Genomic DNA, 15056 nt, shown 5'->3' on the forward strand with positions numbered 1-15056 from the left:
TATATTTACAGTAAGTTGACTATACTTGATCAAATTAATTTTCTCTACCTTCAAGTAACTTAAACCATTTGAGACAATCACTTGATGAAAGTGGTTAAAGTACAATCAACTTGGTGTAATAATCTTCATAATAAATGGTCTACTTTCACATTTTGGCCTCCTGTGTTAGTTATTCATTCACTGGTATTACATGAAGTTACTGTAATATCTATGATATTCCATACCCACCACACATTGCCCTTTTGAAGAAACGCAAAAACCACACACTGCCTTATCTTCTTATCGCCTACTACAGAGTTTGGCATGTAGGCCTACCTGTAAACACACACCAACACACAGTGTAAACATGAAGCAGATAGTCTTCCCTTTAAAGGCCCCATGCTGTGCACTTTTGTCTGGGTTTATTTACCTGCTGATATCCCTAACAAGATGTATCATTGGTTTTGAGTACCTGTGATCTGCTTAATATCGTTTATATTGCCCCTTTCTGTTGCCTCTTTCTGGAGTTCTAGCAGGCACAGGTCATTTGGCCAATCAGAAGAGAGAATGAGAACCTCTCCTCTGATTGGCTGACTGTTTTTGAGTTGCATGTGGTCGGGCCAATCACAGGCAAGTAACTGAAACCTAAGCTGCATTCATAAAAATTGAAAAAAAACAACTGGTCACGGTGGGCGGAGTTACCTTGTGTGTGACATCACAGAAAGGAGGAAGTGCTATCTGCTCGTCTTAAATAGAATGTTCCTACAAATGGGCGGTGTGTGTTTCTCCGTTTATGACCAGTTTGATGCATGGGACAGTATATACGTGGCCCAAAGACCTCCCCAAGCACGAAAAAATAACCAAAATCACATTTTTCATGCCATGGGGCCTTTAAGTATCTGGTCCACTCATCTTGACTGCAGTGCAGTCCTGACAACACGCAGGCCACAGCTAGACAGACACATAAGATCAGTAATATAGAGGCTGTAACACATGGAGACGATATACAGCATCCTCGGCCCAAAGTGGGTCGACTACTCGGGTGTTGTGATGTTTCTGTGTGTTTTGCTGCTGCTGGCTCATGTTCTGAAGAGCCGAGCCGAGCCAAACTTCCCTCCTGGACCGTGGCCGCTGCCTTTGATTGGTGACATCCATCGCGTTGATCCCTCCAGACTTCACCTGCAGTTCACAGAGGTATGTCTCTGAGACAACAGCAACACATCCCACACATTCAAGTCACAATCTGCGTTTTAAAATTAATTTTAAACAATTTTATACTTTTTTTAAAAATTAATCGTTATTTAAAAAAAGAATGGATACATCTGCATATGAATGAAAAGTCCAGAAAAAGAAAACTGCATTTCACAGGCGCTATAGATCAACTTCAAGCAGGTTCTGCAGTTGCAAAATGAGAGAGAAAAAACATTAACTTATGTGCCAGATGATGTTGATGTGGACATGTCCTTCAGAAGTGAACACTCAGCCTCACTGTTTGGTCCAGTTTAAACAGTCAAATGTCCCTGTGCGTTCTGTAAACTGGAATTGCTCTATAAGGATTTGATATTAAGCCAAATAAGGGGTTAGATAACACCAACATTATTTAGGATGGCTTTTAATACCCAGTGGCGTGGTGACACTTTTATTTTATTTTGTTCTATTTTAGTGTTTTTAATTGTCTTTACTAATTCCTTTTTATTTATTATCTATTGTAAAGCACTTTGATTCACCGAAAGGGTTGTTGTAAAGGGCTGTATAAATAAAGTACATTTACATTTACAAAATTCACTAGCAACTTCAAGGCTTAGGGAGGGAGGGGGAGGAGGATAATCGCCTGCCAGTGCTGAATGTGGGCAGTGCAGGATGTGACACACACAGACATCAGTGTGCTTGTTTGTAGTTGTAATTGAGAGGAGAACCACATAGGCTACGTCAGTGCAGTTGGTCAAGGCTGCGACTTCGCTGGTCAAAGTTTTTGACACAAAGCCAAGATGCACATTTGTTTTGCCACAAGAAGCGAATGTTTTATTTGCTGCAATTGTCTTGTTAGTCTACTTCTGTTCCTGCTTACATTTTACATTTTACATTTTGTTGATCAATACAACAAGCAAACCCAGAAATTAAACATGGTGTGCTCAGTTTGCAGAGAAATATGGAAACATTTTCAGCCTTCACATCTTTGGTGGAAGGTTTGTTGTCATCAATGGTTACAAACTTGTGAAAGAAGCCCTGGTCGAAAAAGGAGAAGACTTCATTGATCGTCCCATTGTACCAGTGTTTCATGATTCATTCGGGAATAGAGGTAGCGTGCAATGCAATTTATTTAAGGCCGGTAGCATCAGACTTGCACCTTGTTAAGAGTATTTATTAATATTTATACCATTCAGGTTTCGTTACACTTGGTTTACAGTAATGCTGTTTGTGTTTCTAAAAGGTATTGTGGTATCCAATGGTAACCCATGGAAGCAGCAGAGGAGATTTGCTCGTCACACCCTCAGAAACTTTGGTTTGGGCAAGAAGACCTTGGAGCCATCCATCCAGCAGGAGTGCAGATATCTCATTGAAGCTTTTGGAGATCATCAAGGCAAATAATATCTATTTTTAACGATATACAAAAAAAACTCATGTATGGGCCGATACTGCTGTTGATGTGAGTTTTGTTGGGCCATGTCGATCAGCTGGCCAGGCTGCCATAGATACACAGAGAGTTGTTTTATACCTTTTAAGCCAAGGTCCTTAACCCTTCTGATGTTGTTCCTAGATCTACCAGAGCCACTTGCCCAGTTTTTGGGGGGGTTACAGCTCCCAGTGCTCCTATCACCACTGGCATCATAATTGGCTTCACCCCCCACTATTTGCCACTGGTACATGCCATGGAGGGGCCAGTCCTCTCATGCTAGCTTCACTGGCTCCTCCTCCTCCCTGCTTGGTTTCTGCTGCCTGAGGCATTCACGTAACAGATCCTCACTGTGGGCCCGTCCTGCAAACTCATGGATATTGGTTGTTTCATCCTGGATAGTGGCTCTGACGCTCACTAGTCCTTGGCCACCCTCCTTCCGCTTAGTATGAAACCCTCCATGCATGATGAGGGGCTTCCTTGTCTTGATATCAGTGGCTTCAATCTTTTCATCAGGCCAGGCTATATTCCAGCAGGTATCTCATAGGGAGTATTTGTTGATGGGTTTGATCTTGTTCCATCCATTAATCTGCACAGTAATCATAGGAACAGCTAAGACCCTCAGGCTCCCAAGACCCAAGCTTGGAAAGGGGGTACATGACCGCCCAAGTGGGCAAGTGGGGATGTTTTCTTTTTATATGTATTAACATGTTGTTTCTTGTCTTTATTTTACAGGAAAACCCTTTAATGCCCAGCCTCTATTACAAAATGCTGTGTCCAACGTTATCTGCTGCCTGGTGTTTGGGGAGCGATTTGAATACACTGACAAGAATCACAATACTATTCTTCAGAACTTCAATGACATAGTGTCCTTACAAGGACGATGGACAGTACATGTGAGTGAACATATTGCACACTGTATTCTATTTGAAATCCCGAAATGCCAGAGCCAAAAGGTTGTTTTTAAGCAAAAAATAATGTAAGAGGATCCCATAACAACATAATCAACATGAACTTATTCAGTCGCTGAATAAAACTAAATAATAATAAACAAAAATGTGTAACTGGCAAAGTACTCAGATGCTTTATTCAAGTAAACATACAAAGGAGGCTGTGCAGCCATCTGCTATATGGGTCGACTTCTACTTTGGTGAACTGTGGTGATTTTCTGATGAGCTGGTGTCCTTTTCCGATGTAGATTTACAACACAATGCCCTGGCTCATGAGGTGGCTGCCTGGACATCACAAGGCCTTGCTCAGACTGGTACAGGAGATGACTGATTTTATCAAAGTCAAGGTCAAAGAGCACAGAGAAAACCTCAACCCCTCCTCACCAAGAGACTACATCGATTCCTTCCTCATTGAAATGGGAGAGGTGAGGGTTTGATGTGACTGTATTCTATTTGTTCTTTATGCATTTTCTATTTAAATATCAGAACTGACTGCTGTCTTTTTTCTGTCACTAATAGAAGGAAGACATAGACTCAGGTTTTGATATAGAGAATTTGTGCATTTGCGCCTTGGACCTGTTTGGTGCAGGAACTGAAACTACTACCACTACTTTACACTGGGGACTTCTTTACATGATCTACTACCCTCACATACAAGGTGTGTGTGTGCATGTGTGTGTGTGTGTGTGTGTGTGTGTGTGTGTGTGTGTGTGTGTGTGTGTGTGTGTGTGTGTGTGTGTGTGTGTGTGTGTGTGTGTGTGTGTGTGTGTGTGTGTGTGTGTGTCTCATGGTTCTCTTACAGGTCAACCCTGTGATAAACAAGCCATGTTCACTAAGTTTCCCGTTTTCACTGTGTACAGAGAAAGTCCAGGCTGAGATAGACTCTGTGGTTGGTTCATCCAGACAGCCTTCTGTGGCTGACAGAGAAAACATGCCCTATACCAGGGGTTCCCAAACTTTTCCATGCCAAGGCCCCCCAACCAGCATTAGCTTCTGGCCGGGGACCCCCCAACCCCCCAGCCAGCGGGGGGGGGGGGGGGGGGGGGGGGGGGGGGGGTGTTTATAATGTATTTTCTTACTTTCATTCACTTTTCAATAATTATTACTATTTGTTTAATATAAGAATCTTATGAAACATATTGTTATTGATTTGACAGATAAGAAAAACACAAAATAAATCAAACCCCTCAAGTGTGTGTGTGTGTGTGTGTGTGTGTGTGTGTGTGTGTGTGTGTGTGTGTGTGTGTGTGTGTGTGTGTGTGTGTGTGTGTGTGTGTGTGTGTGTGTGTGTGTGTGTGTGTGTGCGTGCGCCTGGGAGTGACAGACAGGCTATATACTGTAAATGCTACACATGAGGAAAACTACAGTGTTTTCTCTTGTTACTGATGTGTTAGTCAGGGATCCACGCACTGTAGCAATCACACAAGCCTAAATAGAGAATGCAATATTCCACATCATAAGCTGACAAACCCAAGCTCAGAGCAAATGAGAGAACAGCAACAACTTTACCTCACTTGTCACCATATAGCGATCCAGCGCAACAATAGCGGATTGCTACTATAACTAATTACAAACGTGAATTATCCTCCTACTGTTTTAAATCAATAGAATAAATTGTTCCGTTTAAATAGACACAGTAAGCACAGACCAGCACCACAAACGCAGCATGATGATGGATATGCTGTCACTCACCAATAGCCTACTGTGGACTGCTGGATCTGTCGAACCGGACCCGGACGGACTGTCGGAGCAGAGCAACTCACTCCCATTCAATAATCAGAACTTTTCCTCGGCGCGCACCGCGGTCTCCGGTCAGTTTCATTTCCGGTCCGTCTGAGCTGCGGTCAGTCCCTGCGGACGGCACCGCCTCGGCAGGTGTTCTCACGGATGAACGTTAACAGAGACGTCACCGGTCTGGGGCTCAGTGTGGCGGTACCGGGTGTCAGAGTCCAACTTCTCCGGTCGTAGTTTCACAGCACAGCACGGTCAAGCTCAGAGAATGACTGGAGCTTTGTATCGATCAGGTGATCACACTGTAAAAACATCTGGTCCACCTGAGTGACGTCGATCATTTTAACTAATTAGTTAGTGTTAGTTGGATCAGCTAAATCCAGCGTGAGCTAAGAAAAGTTTTTCCTCTGAGAGAGTTTTGTCCATTTGGCGCTAGCTAGCTGAGCAGAGCCATGGGCAGAGCAGCTTGGTTAACAGGCCAAACCCCTGGTCTACACAAGATTATGGGGTCGTGAATGATATTTTGACTGGCAGGCAGTCAGAAAGATGAGCATGGCAAATAACATTTTGAAATATATTATTATAAATTATATTTTATAACAATGATAAAAAAAAAAAATGTGATTACATTTTTTTTTTTTTTTGCTTTTTTTTCTCATCTTTCCTCCCAGTTTCTGAGGCCCCCCTAGCGCCCCCTGGCGGCCCCCCAGGGGGCCGCGGCCCCCACTTTGAAAACCACTGCCCTATACGAATGCTGTCATCCACGAGATCCAGAGAATGGGTAACGTCCTCCCCCTCAATGTGGTCCGTATAGCAAACAAGGACACAACGTTGGAAGGGTACACAATACCAAAGGTATGATGGAAGCTTTAGAAAGAGCTACTTTCTGTCGGTATTTTGCGTATTGCTTGTTTTCTAAGTTTTGTTGTTGTTATTTTTTGACATAGCTTTTGGATGACTTACGTTTGTACACTGAATCCAAAACTATCCTTTTTCAGTGAATGTTTTTCAAGCAAGATCTATTATTCATATTTTTGTCAAATTAACAAGTGCAAGCACTGAAAAAAAAACACATCGGTTTGATCAATGCTTTTGATCAACTATTATGTCTCCAGGGCACCGGGATCTTTCCGACTCTGCACTCAGTCCTTCGTGACAAGTCAGTATGGGAAACCCCACACTCCTTCAACCCTCAGCACTTTCTGGACCAGGATGGTAAATTCAGAAGAAGAGAGGAATGCATTCCCTTTTCAGCAGGTCAGTCAGTAGTTACAACCCTCTAACTCAGTTCAATGTTTGAGAGGTTTGCACATGAAAATTGACACAAATCAACCATTTACCTGTGGAACTGTCCAAAGCTGTGAAAATATCCTGTGATCAAAGAAAATCCTTTGTGGATTTTGTGAGACCACTCAACTTGTGTATTGTGTTTTCGTAGGGAAGCGTGCATGTCTTGGAGAACCACTGGCCAGGATGGAGTTATTCCTCACCTTCACCTCTCTCCTTCAGAGGTTTTCTTTTTCTCCACCTGCTGGAGAGCAGCCCAGTCTGGAGGGCATTTTGGGAGGTATTCATTCCCCAAAACCGTACAGTGTTTGTGCCAAGCCAAGATAAACCAGCCACTGTGCCAAACTAAACCAACACAATGAATGATTCCACTGCATTTACTGTAATGTTAATATTTTATCTGGTATGTTATTCCTTTCTGAGGTCCTCTTACTCAGGAGGTCTCTTCTGTTCAAAAAACATACAAAAATAACAAACTGCATTCAAAATATGCACAAAGTGCTCTGAATACTAACAACTTCATCAGGCTGCCCAGACGAGGGGCGAATCACAGGTTTTGATGATTTAAAAAAGGATTCTGTGGCTTCGACCATGATCACATGAATTGAGGAAAGCAGGTTAGGGTGTTTGTAGAAGAATACATACAAAGGGCATGTAATTCCTCAGAATAAAACCAAGTCTTTCAAGTGTGGAAAAACACACAAAACTTAAAACATCCCAGTTTAAAAAAAATCACTGGGAGCTATTATTTCTTGGCATATTACATACAGTATGTCTGACTCTCTAACACGATGTGTGTGAGTAAATAAGAAAGACTTGGATTTACCTCATGCATTTTACTTGGTATTATCCGCTGTTGATAGGAATTAGTTGAGTTTACAATTGAGCAGTAAAATTATTAATCTGTTGCACTGTTTTAAGATTGTATAATATTATTCTTCAATAAACCTACATGTGTTTTATAAGGCTACCACAATGTTTGCTGTCTTTGTGTAGGCTATAAACCACCACTTTCAATCACTTCATGTAACTTTCACCTTTAGGTGTTATTGATGATTAGTACTTTACATGTTTTTGAAGGCATATAGGCTAAAATTTGCAAACCTCCAGTTTCAGATATGTTTTAACATTAACTAAAACTCTTAGTAAATATAAATGATGAGTGCAATATCTTAAGTAAATAGATAAACCTACAGCATTATTGTATGTAGATGCATGTACATGAACTTCTAACTACGGCTTGCCATACAAGACACAAGGCTTCACAATAAAAACTAGTTTAGCAGTACTCAGTCAATGAATCAAGTACAGTAACACTGTTAAGGCGTAGGCTATTAAAACACACATTCATCTTCCAGCATAAACATGTTCAACAGATAGGCCTAAGTGTATTAAATAGCTGTTTCACAATGTCAACATACAGCCATCTAGCTGCCAGATACATTTGACCCAGTGTAAAAGGGTGCAGCAATAAAATAGTAAGGTACTTTGTACCATAGCCTGCTCGTGACCGCCCCCAATGACATTGCATTTCTTATTTCTTCTTATTATGTAAGACTATTCAATTTTTATAAAGAATGGCCACACCTAAAGTCTTACGCATTAAATAACTTTCTGGAAACATAAAGGTAGGGCTCCCAGAGGTTTAATGAGTTAATCCCACCTTTATCAACTGCTGCAGGCTTACAGGTTGAGAGACAAACACACACACACACACACACACACACACACACACACACACACACACACACACACACACACACACACACAAACACAAACACACACACACACACACACACACACACACACACACACACACACACACACACACACACACACACACACACACACATTTTCTTCCCCACCAACACCTGTGGGTAGGCTACATGCTCACCTTTTAATTGTAAAGAAACCCAAAAAACACACGGTAGCCTACACCATATTATTACCACGCACAAGGGGTAAGTTAAGTCGGTTTCAAAACGTCCTTTAAAATCCAAAAACACACACAATGACGTAGTCTGCACACTGGCAATTGGCCAAGCGCGAGCCAATGTAAACAGGAAGCCATTTCTCTATGAAAATCTCCGGTTCACTCAGAAACTTGTCTGAAGTCAGTGCAGTCGCGACGCCACGCAGGTCACTGCTCGACAGATACAGAAGCTGTAACACATGGAGATGATACACAGCATCCTCGGCCTGGAGTGGGTCGACTGCTCGAGTGTTGTGATATTTCTGTGTGTTTTCCTGCTGCTGGCTCATGTCCTGAAGAACCGAGCTCCGCCGAACTTCCCTCCTGGACCGTGGCCTCTGCCTTTGATTGGTGACGTCCATCGTATTGATCCCTCCAGACTTCACCTGCAGTTCACAGAGGTATGGTTTGTCTCACAAACACCAACACATCCTCAGGACCAAGTCAATGCCCACTGCTCACTGCCTGAATGAGGATCACATTATTGGAAAAGTCATAATCTGCATTTTGAAAAAAATACACTTTTTTTTCTTTCTTTTTTTTCTTTTATAAATAACGTTGTTATTGAAATTGAAAATCCTTTAAAAGTGAACTCTCCAACACACTGTTTGGTCCAGTTTAAACAGTCAACTGTCCCTTGTGTTGTATAAACATTTGAAGTTGCCCATTAGGATTTGATAATGAGCCAAAGGGGTTAGATAACACCAACATTTTAAGTTACTGCATGAAGTGTCATAAAGTGTTGACCAACAACTAACTGGCAGCTGTTTTGAGGATATGTATGTTAATCATTAAATCATCTTAAGCCAGGAATATTCTGTTTCCAGTTTCTCAAATGGTTTGTCTTCATAAGTTGATAAAATAAAAACAAAGTTATCCTTTGGGAGCTTCAGCTTGATAAAATTCAGGAAGTCTGGGCACTTACGTTAACTGTCCTGTTGTTAGTTTGTTGCTGCTCCTGTTTGCATTTCCCAACCAGCAGCTTCTTTCATTTGTTACAGCCAAATTATGCCAATTAAACTCCATACAGGATACTTTACAGCAGGTTTCAATTTGTGCTAGTTTCTTTTTAGAAAAAATAAAATAATAATAATAATAGGCTATTTGTGAGGCTGCATTGTTGCGTTATTCAAACTGCTGCATGGAAAATTTCACCCAAGCATCAGTAATGTTATTTTTACAGCGGGACAATCCCAGAAATTAAACATGGTGTGCTCAGTTTGCAGAGAAATATGGAAACATTTTCAGCCTTCACATCTTTGGTGGAAGATTTGTGGTCATCAATGGTTACAAACTTGTGAAAGAAGCCCTGGTCGAAAAAGGAGAAGACTACATAGATCGTCCCATCATACCGCTGTTTTTTGAGTCAATTGGGAACAGAGGTAGGCTAGTGTTCAATACAGTTCATTTAAAGCCAGTAGCATCAGACTTAAACCATGTTAAATATGTTAGCATAGTAGTTAATAATACTGCACTTAGGCTTCATAACACTTGTTTCAAAGCTGTTTTGTGTTTCTAAAAAGGTCTTGTGGTATCCAATGGTAACCCATGGAAGCAGCAGAGGAGATTTGCTCTTCATACTCTCAGAAACTTTGGTTTGGGCAAGAAGACCTTGGAGCCATCCATCCAGCAGGAGTGCAGATATCTCACTGAAGCTATAGAAGATCATCAAGGCAAATAATATTTATTTTTAATGATATGCAAAATACCATGTACAGTGTAAGGGTAGATACTGCAATATGCAGCACATATTTAAGTTGGAATGATCATTTTTGCTTTTCATATAGAAAATTCATTAATATTCAGTTTTGAGAAATATAAAATTGATTAAGTGAGTTTTGGTGGGTCTTGTATGCCAGGCTGAATCTTTGGCGACACAACAATATTGTGGCGTGTGTGTGTGTGAGAGAGAGCTATTTGTTTCTTGTCTTTATTTTACAGGGAAGCCCTTTAATGCCCAGTCACTGATACACAATGCTGTGTCCAACGTTATCTGCTGCCTGGTGTTTGGGGAGCGTTTTGAGTACACTGACAAGCAGTACCAGACTATTCTTCAGAACTTTAACGACATAGTGTCCTTACAAGCTAATATCGCAGTACAAGTGAGTGAAGAGATTGCATGCTCTAATCTTTTTAAAATCAGGATTTATAATGCCAGAGCACTTAAGTGGTATTTTTTTTATTTATTTTTTTTAAAAATCATAGGTCAGTCAGTTTTTAAATGTTTTACTAGTGGCAAAGAAGTATTCAGATCCTTAATTTAAGTAAACATATCAATGAAACAATGTAAAAACATTTCCTGTCACTAGAAGAAAAGACACAAAGTCATCAAAGTGTACTTAATAGATTGTTATTTTTGCTTTTCGTCCATTACAACATAAAATCTAATGCTGCGGTCCACTAATGCATGCTGTCATATGCTTTATGTCCTCTATGAGGCTATAAAAGTGTCATAAAAAGAATAAATTTGTAAACCCAAACCCATGTCAAATAATTCAATTTATCCCTTTATGGCGTGCGGCAGCCATGCTCCTCAACATGGGCCAATAGAAGGTTTGATTACTACCAGCAGGTGGCGACATGAATCAAAATCCAGCAGTTCCTTTACAGATGACAAATGACGCAGACATTCAGAGAACATAGACCTCCATCAATGCTAGACAATAAGCACCTTCCACACAATTGAATTTATTCATTTATTTATGCATGGGTCCCCAACAGTTGATGACAACTAGATAGTCTTCCTGGGGTCCATAACCTTAAGAATTGTTACATAATACAAAGAAGAATGAAGAATAATAGCTTACAATAGAAAAAAACGAATGTATGTTCGCAGTGATCTGTGTTAATGGTTCTTCTCTGGCTCATTTCACCTCCCTCCACAAAGTTTACAAGTTTACATACATTGATATCAATATGCTAAATCTTGATGTTCCTTTATTGAGAAAAGCTTTGTACTAGAGGTCGACGAATAGCCGATTTTTAAAGGCTAATAGAATAACAATAGTTTGAAGCAGGAAAAAGCTGATTAATCGGCCAATAGCCCATGAAAAAACATTAAAGTCGTTCCAATAATCATGCTAATATGTTATTAATGAAGTTGTCTTAGTAACAAAGGCCATGACAGTGGGAGGCTGCACAGTCATCAGCCACGATGGGTATACCTCTACTTCATACTTACAGTAAGTGGTGAACTGACTGTGGCCTGATTTTCTGATTAGCTGGTATCTGTCCTTTTTCTATGTAGATTTACAACGCAGTGCCTTGGCTCATGAGGTGGGTGCCTGGACCTCACAAGACAATACTCATGCTGGTACAAAAGGTTATTGACTTCATCACAATCAAGGTCAAAGAGCACAGAGAAAACCTCGACCCCTCCTCACCAAGAGACTACATTGATTCCTTCCTCATTGAAATGGGAGAGGTGAGGGTTTGATGTGACTGTATTCTATTTGTTCTTTATGCATTTTTTATTGAAATATGGGAACTGACTGCTGTCTTTTTTCTGTCACTAATAGAAGGAAGACATAGACTCAGGTTTTGATATAGAGAATTTGTGCATTTGCGCCTTGGACCTGTTTGGTGCAGGAACTGAAACTACTACCACTACTTTACGTTGGGGACTTCTTTACATGATCTACTACCCTCACATACAAGGTGTGTGTGTGTGTACATGCCATATTGATAACTTGATGGTATCTGGGGGTCTCTTACAGGTCAACCCTGTGATAAACAAGCCATGTTCACTAAGTTTCCTGTTTTCACTGTGTACAGAGAAAGTCCAGGCTGAGATAGACTCTGTGGTTGGTTCATCCAGACAGCCTTCTGTGGCTGACAGAGAAAACATGCCCTATACGAATGCTGTCATCCACGAGATCCAGAGAATGGGTAACATCATTCCCCTCAATGTGGTCCGCCAAGCAAGCAAGGACACTACGTTGGACAAGTACACAATTCCAAAGGTATGATGGACATTTTAGAAAGAGCTACTTTTCTTAATCCAGAACTATCAATTTTTTGCAAATATTTTTCAATCTTGTCATGTTGTTATTATTTTTGTCCAATTGACAAGAGGAAGCACTGATCAATGCTTTTGATCAACTATTATGTCTCCAGGGCACCGGGATCTTTCCGACTCTGCACTCAGTCTTTCGTGACGAGTCAGTATGGGAAACCCCACACTCCTTCAACCCTCAGCACTTTCTGGACCAGGATGGTAAATTCAGAAGAAGAGAGGAGTTCATTCCCTTTTCAGCAGGTCAGTCAGTAGTTACAACCCTCTAACTCAGTTCAATGTTTTTAACTGAGAAGTTTGCACATGAAAATTGACACAAAAAAACATATATCAATACTGGCCATCAACCATTTACCTGTGGAACTGTTTACCATGTCATTCTTACATTATTTGGCAACTCAAGATGGGATCAGTTTTTCTATCTTATCCTAATGTTGTTCCAGAGCTGTGGAAATATTCTGTGATCAAAGCAAATCCTTTGTAGATTTTGTGAGTCAGACTCATTTTCTTTTCGTAGGGAAGCGTGCATGTCTTGGAGAATCATTGGCCAGGATGGAGTTATTCCTCTTCTTCACCTGCCTCTTTCAGAGGTTTTCTTTTTCTCCACCTGCTGGAGAGCAGCCCAGTGTGGAGGGCATTCTGGGGGGTGTTCACTCCCCCAAACCGTACAATGTTTGTGCCAAGCCAAGATAAACCAGCCACTGTGCCAAACTGAACCAACACAATGAATCAATCCACTGCATTTAATGTTAATATTTTATCTGCTATGTTATATCTTTCTGAGCTCCTCTAACTCAGGAGGTCTTTTATGTTCAACAATTAAAAAAAAATATATATATACAAAAATTACAAATTTCATTCATACACTACATGTCAAAACCAATGGTTGAACATGGTTAAAAATACAGCAATGTAAATGGTTAAGAAAACACCAAAGAGGTGATTTAAAAGAGGATCCAGTGAATCCGCAGCCTTGGGACCCAAACAGCAATGGCTTGGTCACCTTTAACGACCAGTCGAGATTTAGAGGAGTCACATGTAGACTGCCGCCTGATTCAGCCTGAATCTTAAAATTAAAATCTGATTGTCACTCACTCAGAAGTCAGGATAAAAATGGCAACAGAGGTATCTTAAAAGAGTTTCTTCCCAAGGATGAAAGAGACCAATTTATGGTGGAGGATTTATAATTAGCCAGAGCGTTTTCCAGAGTTATCAGATATCTCACTGAAATGGCAAATAGAAGAAGGGAGCAGGTGAGCTCTCTAATGATTTGTTTTTCTCAATCTTGTCAGTAAAATAATTACAGAATTGATTTAAATCTCTCTGTTGAGGATTCAACAGGCTGCCTTGTGAGGGACCAGTCAACAGATATTGATTATTTAAAAAGGATTTTGTGTTTGTGACCATGATCAGTGATGAGCTGTGTATTGCAGGTCTTAGGGGGTCTCTAGATGAGAATACAAGGGATTAGGTATTCTTTAAAATGAAACCAAATCGTTCAAATGTGGAAAAACACACAATACATCCCAGGGTAAAAAAAATCACTGGCTTTGATATGTGTCTGATTCGAAAACTTGATGTGTGTAAATAAGACTGGGATTTATAATAGTAACAATGATACATTTTATTTCATAGGTGCCTTTCTGTTAGTCCAAGGACACTGTGCACTGAATAAAGAAGTGCAAAATACACAGTAAAAACCACTAGAGATACACAAGATTTAAAAAAAAAACAAACAGGTTAAAATTAGACAATGCAATTGTTATCAAATCAAAGAGATAAGGCGATCTTAAACAGATGGGTTTTGAGTATGGTTTTAAATATTGGGAGTAAATTGATATTTCTAAGCTGAAAGCTGTGCTGCCCACAGTGGTGAGACAGGCGGTGGGGACAGTCAAGTGTATGGCGGAGGATGATCTGTGCATCAAAAGTGATTCTTAAAAGAAATGTATTGTGATTAATTGTGGGTACGAGATGGATTGTCAACATGGAGGATGTGGCCTTGAATGTCAACAGAAGGATTTTGAAATCAGTGTGTGAATTAACCAGGAGCCAGTGGAGCTGCCGCAGGACGGGAGTGATGTGGTGGATGGAGGTAGTCTTGGTGATTAAACAGGCAGCTGAACCAGACCAGTTGAAGTCTATGGAAGGATTTTTGAGTGAGAACAAAGAGGAGGGAGTTGCAATAGTCCACGCATGCACCTCATCCTGTGGCCTACTTGTTCACATGGTGGTTTCAATCTGTGGTTTCTCTCGATGAGAGAGCACCATGTTTAGAGTACTGTTTATCAGCTTCGCATTAACTATAGCCACTGTTGATTGGAGCTAGTTTAGTTAACTGTGGGAGGACTGGAGTAGATTGTTTAACTTTTGTGGTAATGTTTTAAGCTTGTATAATAGAAATCCTCAATAAACCCATACATCTACACACAATTGTGACTTCCACGATGTTTGCTGTCTTTGTGTATAAACCACCAATTTCAATCACTTCATCTCTAAAAATTCCAC

The 15056-nt window shown here is 40.6% G+C and overlaps 2 protein-coding genes across 2 annotated transcripts; both read left to right on the plus strand.

Moving 5' to 3' along the window:
* Positions 1-972: 972 nt before the first annotated feature.
* Positions 973-7290, plus strand: LOC310984768 (cytochrome P450 2J4-like; the record flags this gene model as incomplete). Its single annotated transcript, XM_083970084.1, has 10 exons — positions 973-1173; positions 2116-2278; positions 2411-2560; positions 3329-3489; positions 3792-3968; positions 4063-4201; positions 4404-4490; positions 6029-6129; positions 6390-6531; positions 6713-7290. The coding sequence occupies 10 exons, from the start codon at positions 973-975 to the stop codon at positions 6886-6888; spliced, it is 1497 nt and encodes a 498-aa protein (XP_083826210.1). The 3' UTR covers positions 6889-7290.
* A 1110-nt stretch (positions 7291-8400) lies between these two features.
* Positions 8401-14981, plus strand: LOC310985231 (cytochrome P450 2J4-like). Its single transcript, XM_083970767.1, has 9 exons — positions 8401-8934; positions 9753-9915; positions 10057-10206; positions 10475-10635; positions 11781-11957; positions 12052-12190; positions 12308-12495; positions 12650-12791; positions 13066-14981. Exons 1-9 carry the CDS (start codon positions 8734-8736, stop codon positions 13239-13241), a joined length of 1497 nt encoding a protein of 498 aa, XP_083826893.1. The 5' UTR covers positions 8401-8733; the 3' UTR covers positions 13242-14981.
* Positions 14982-15056: the final 75 nt, after the last annotated feature.

This window comes from Trachurus trachurus (assembly GCF_905171665.1).
Source record: "Trachurus trachurus genome assembly, chromosome: 4".
Lineage (NCBI taxonomy): Eukaryota > Metazoa > Chordata > Actinopteri > Carangiformes > Carangidae > Trachurus > Trachurus trachurus.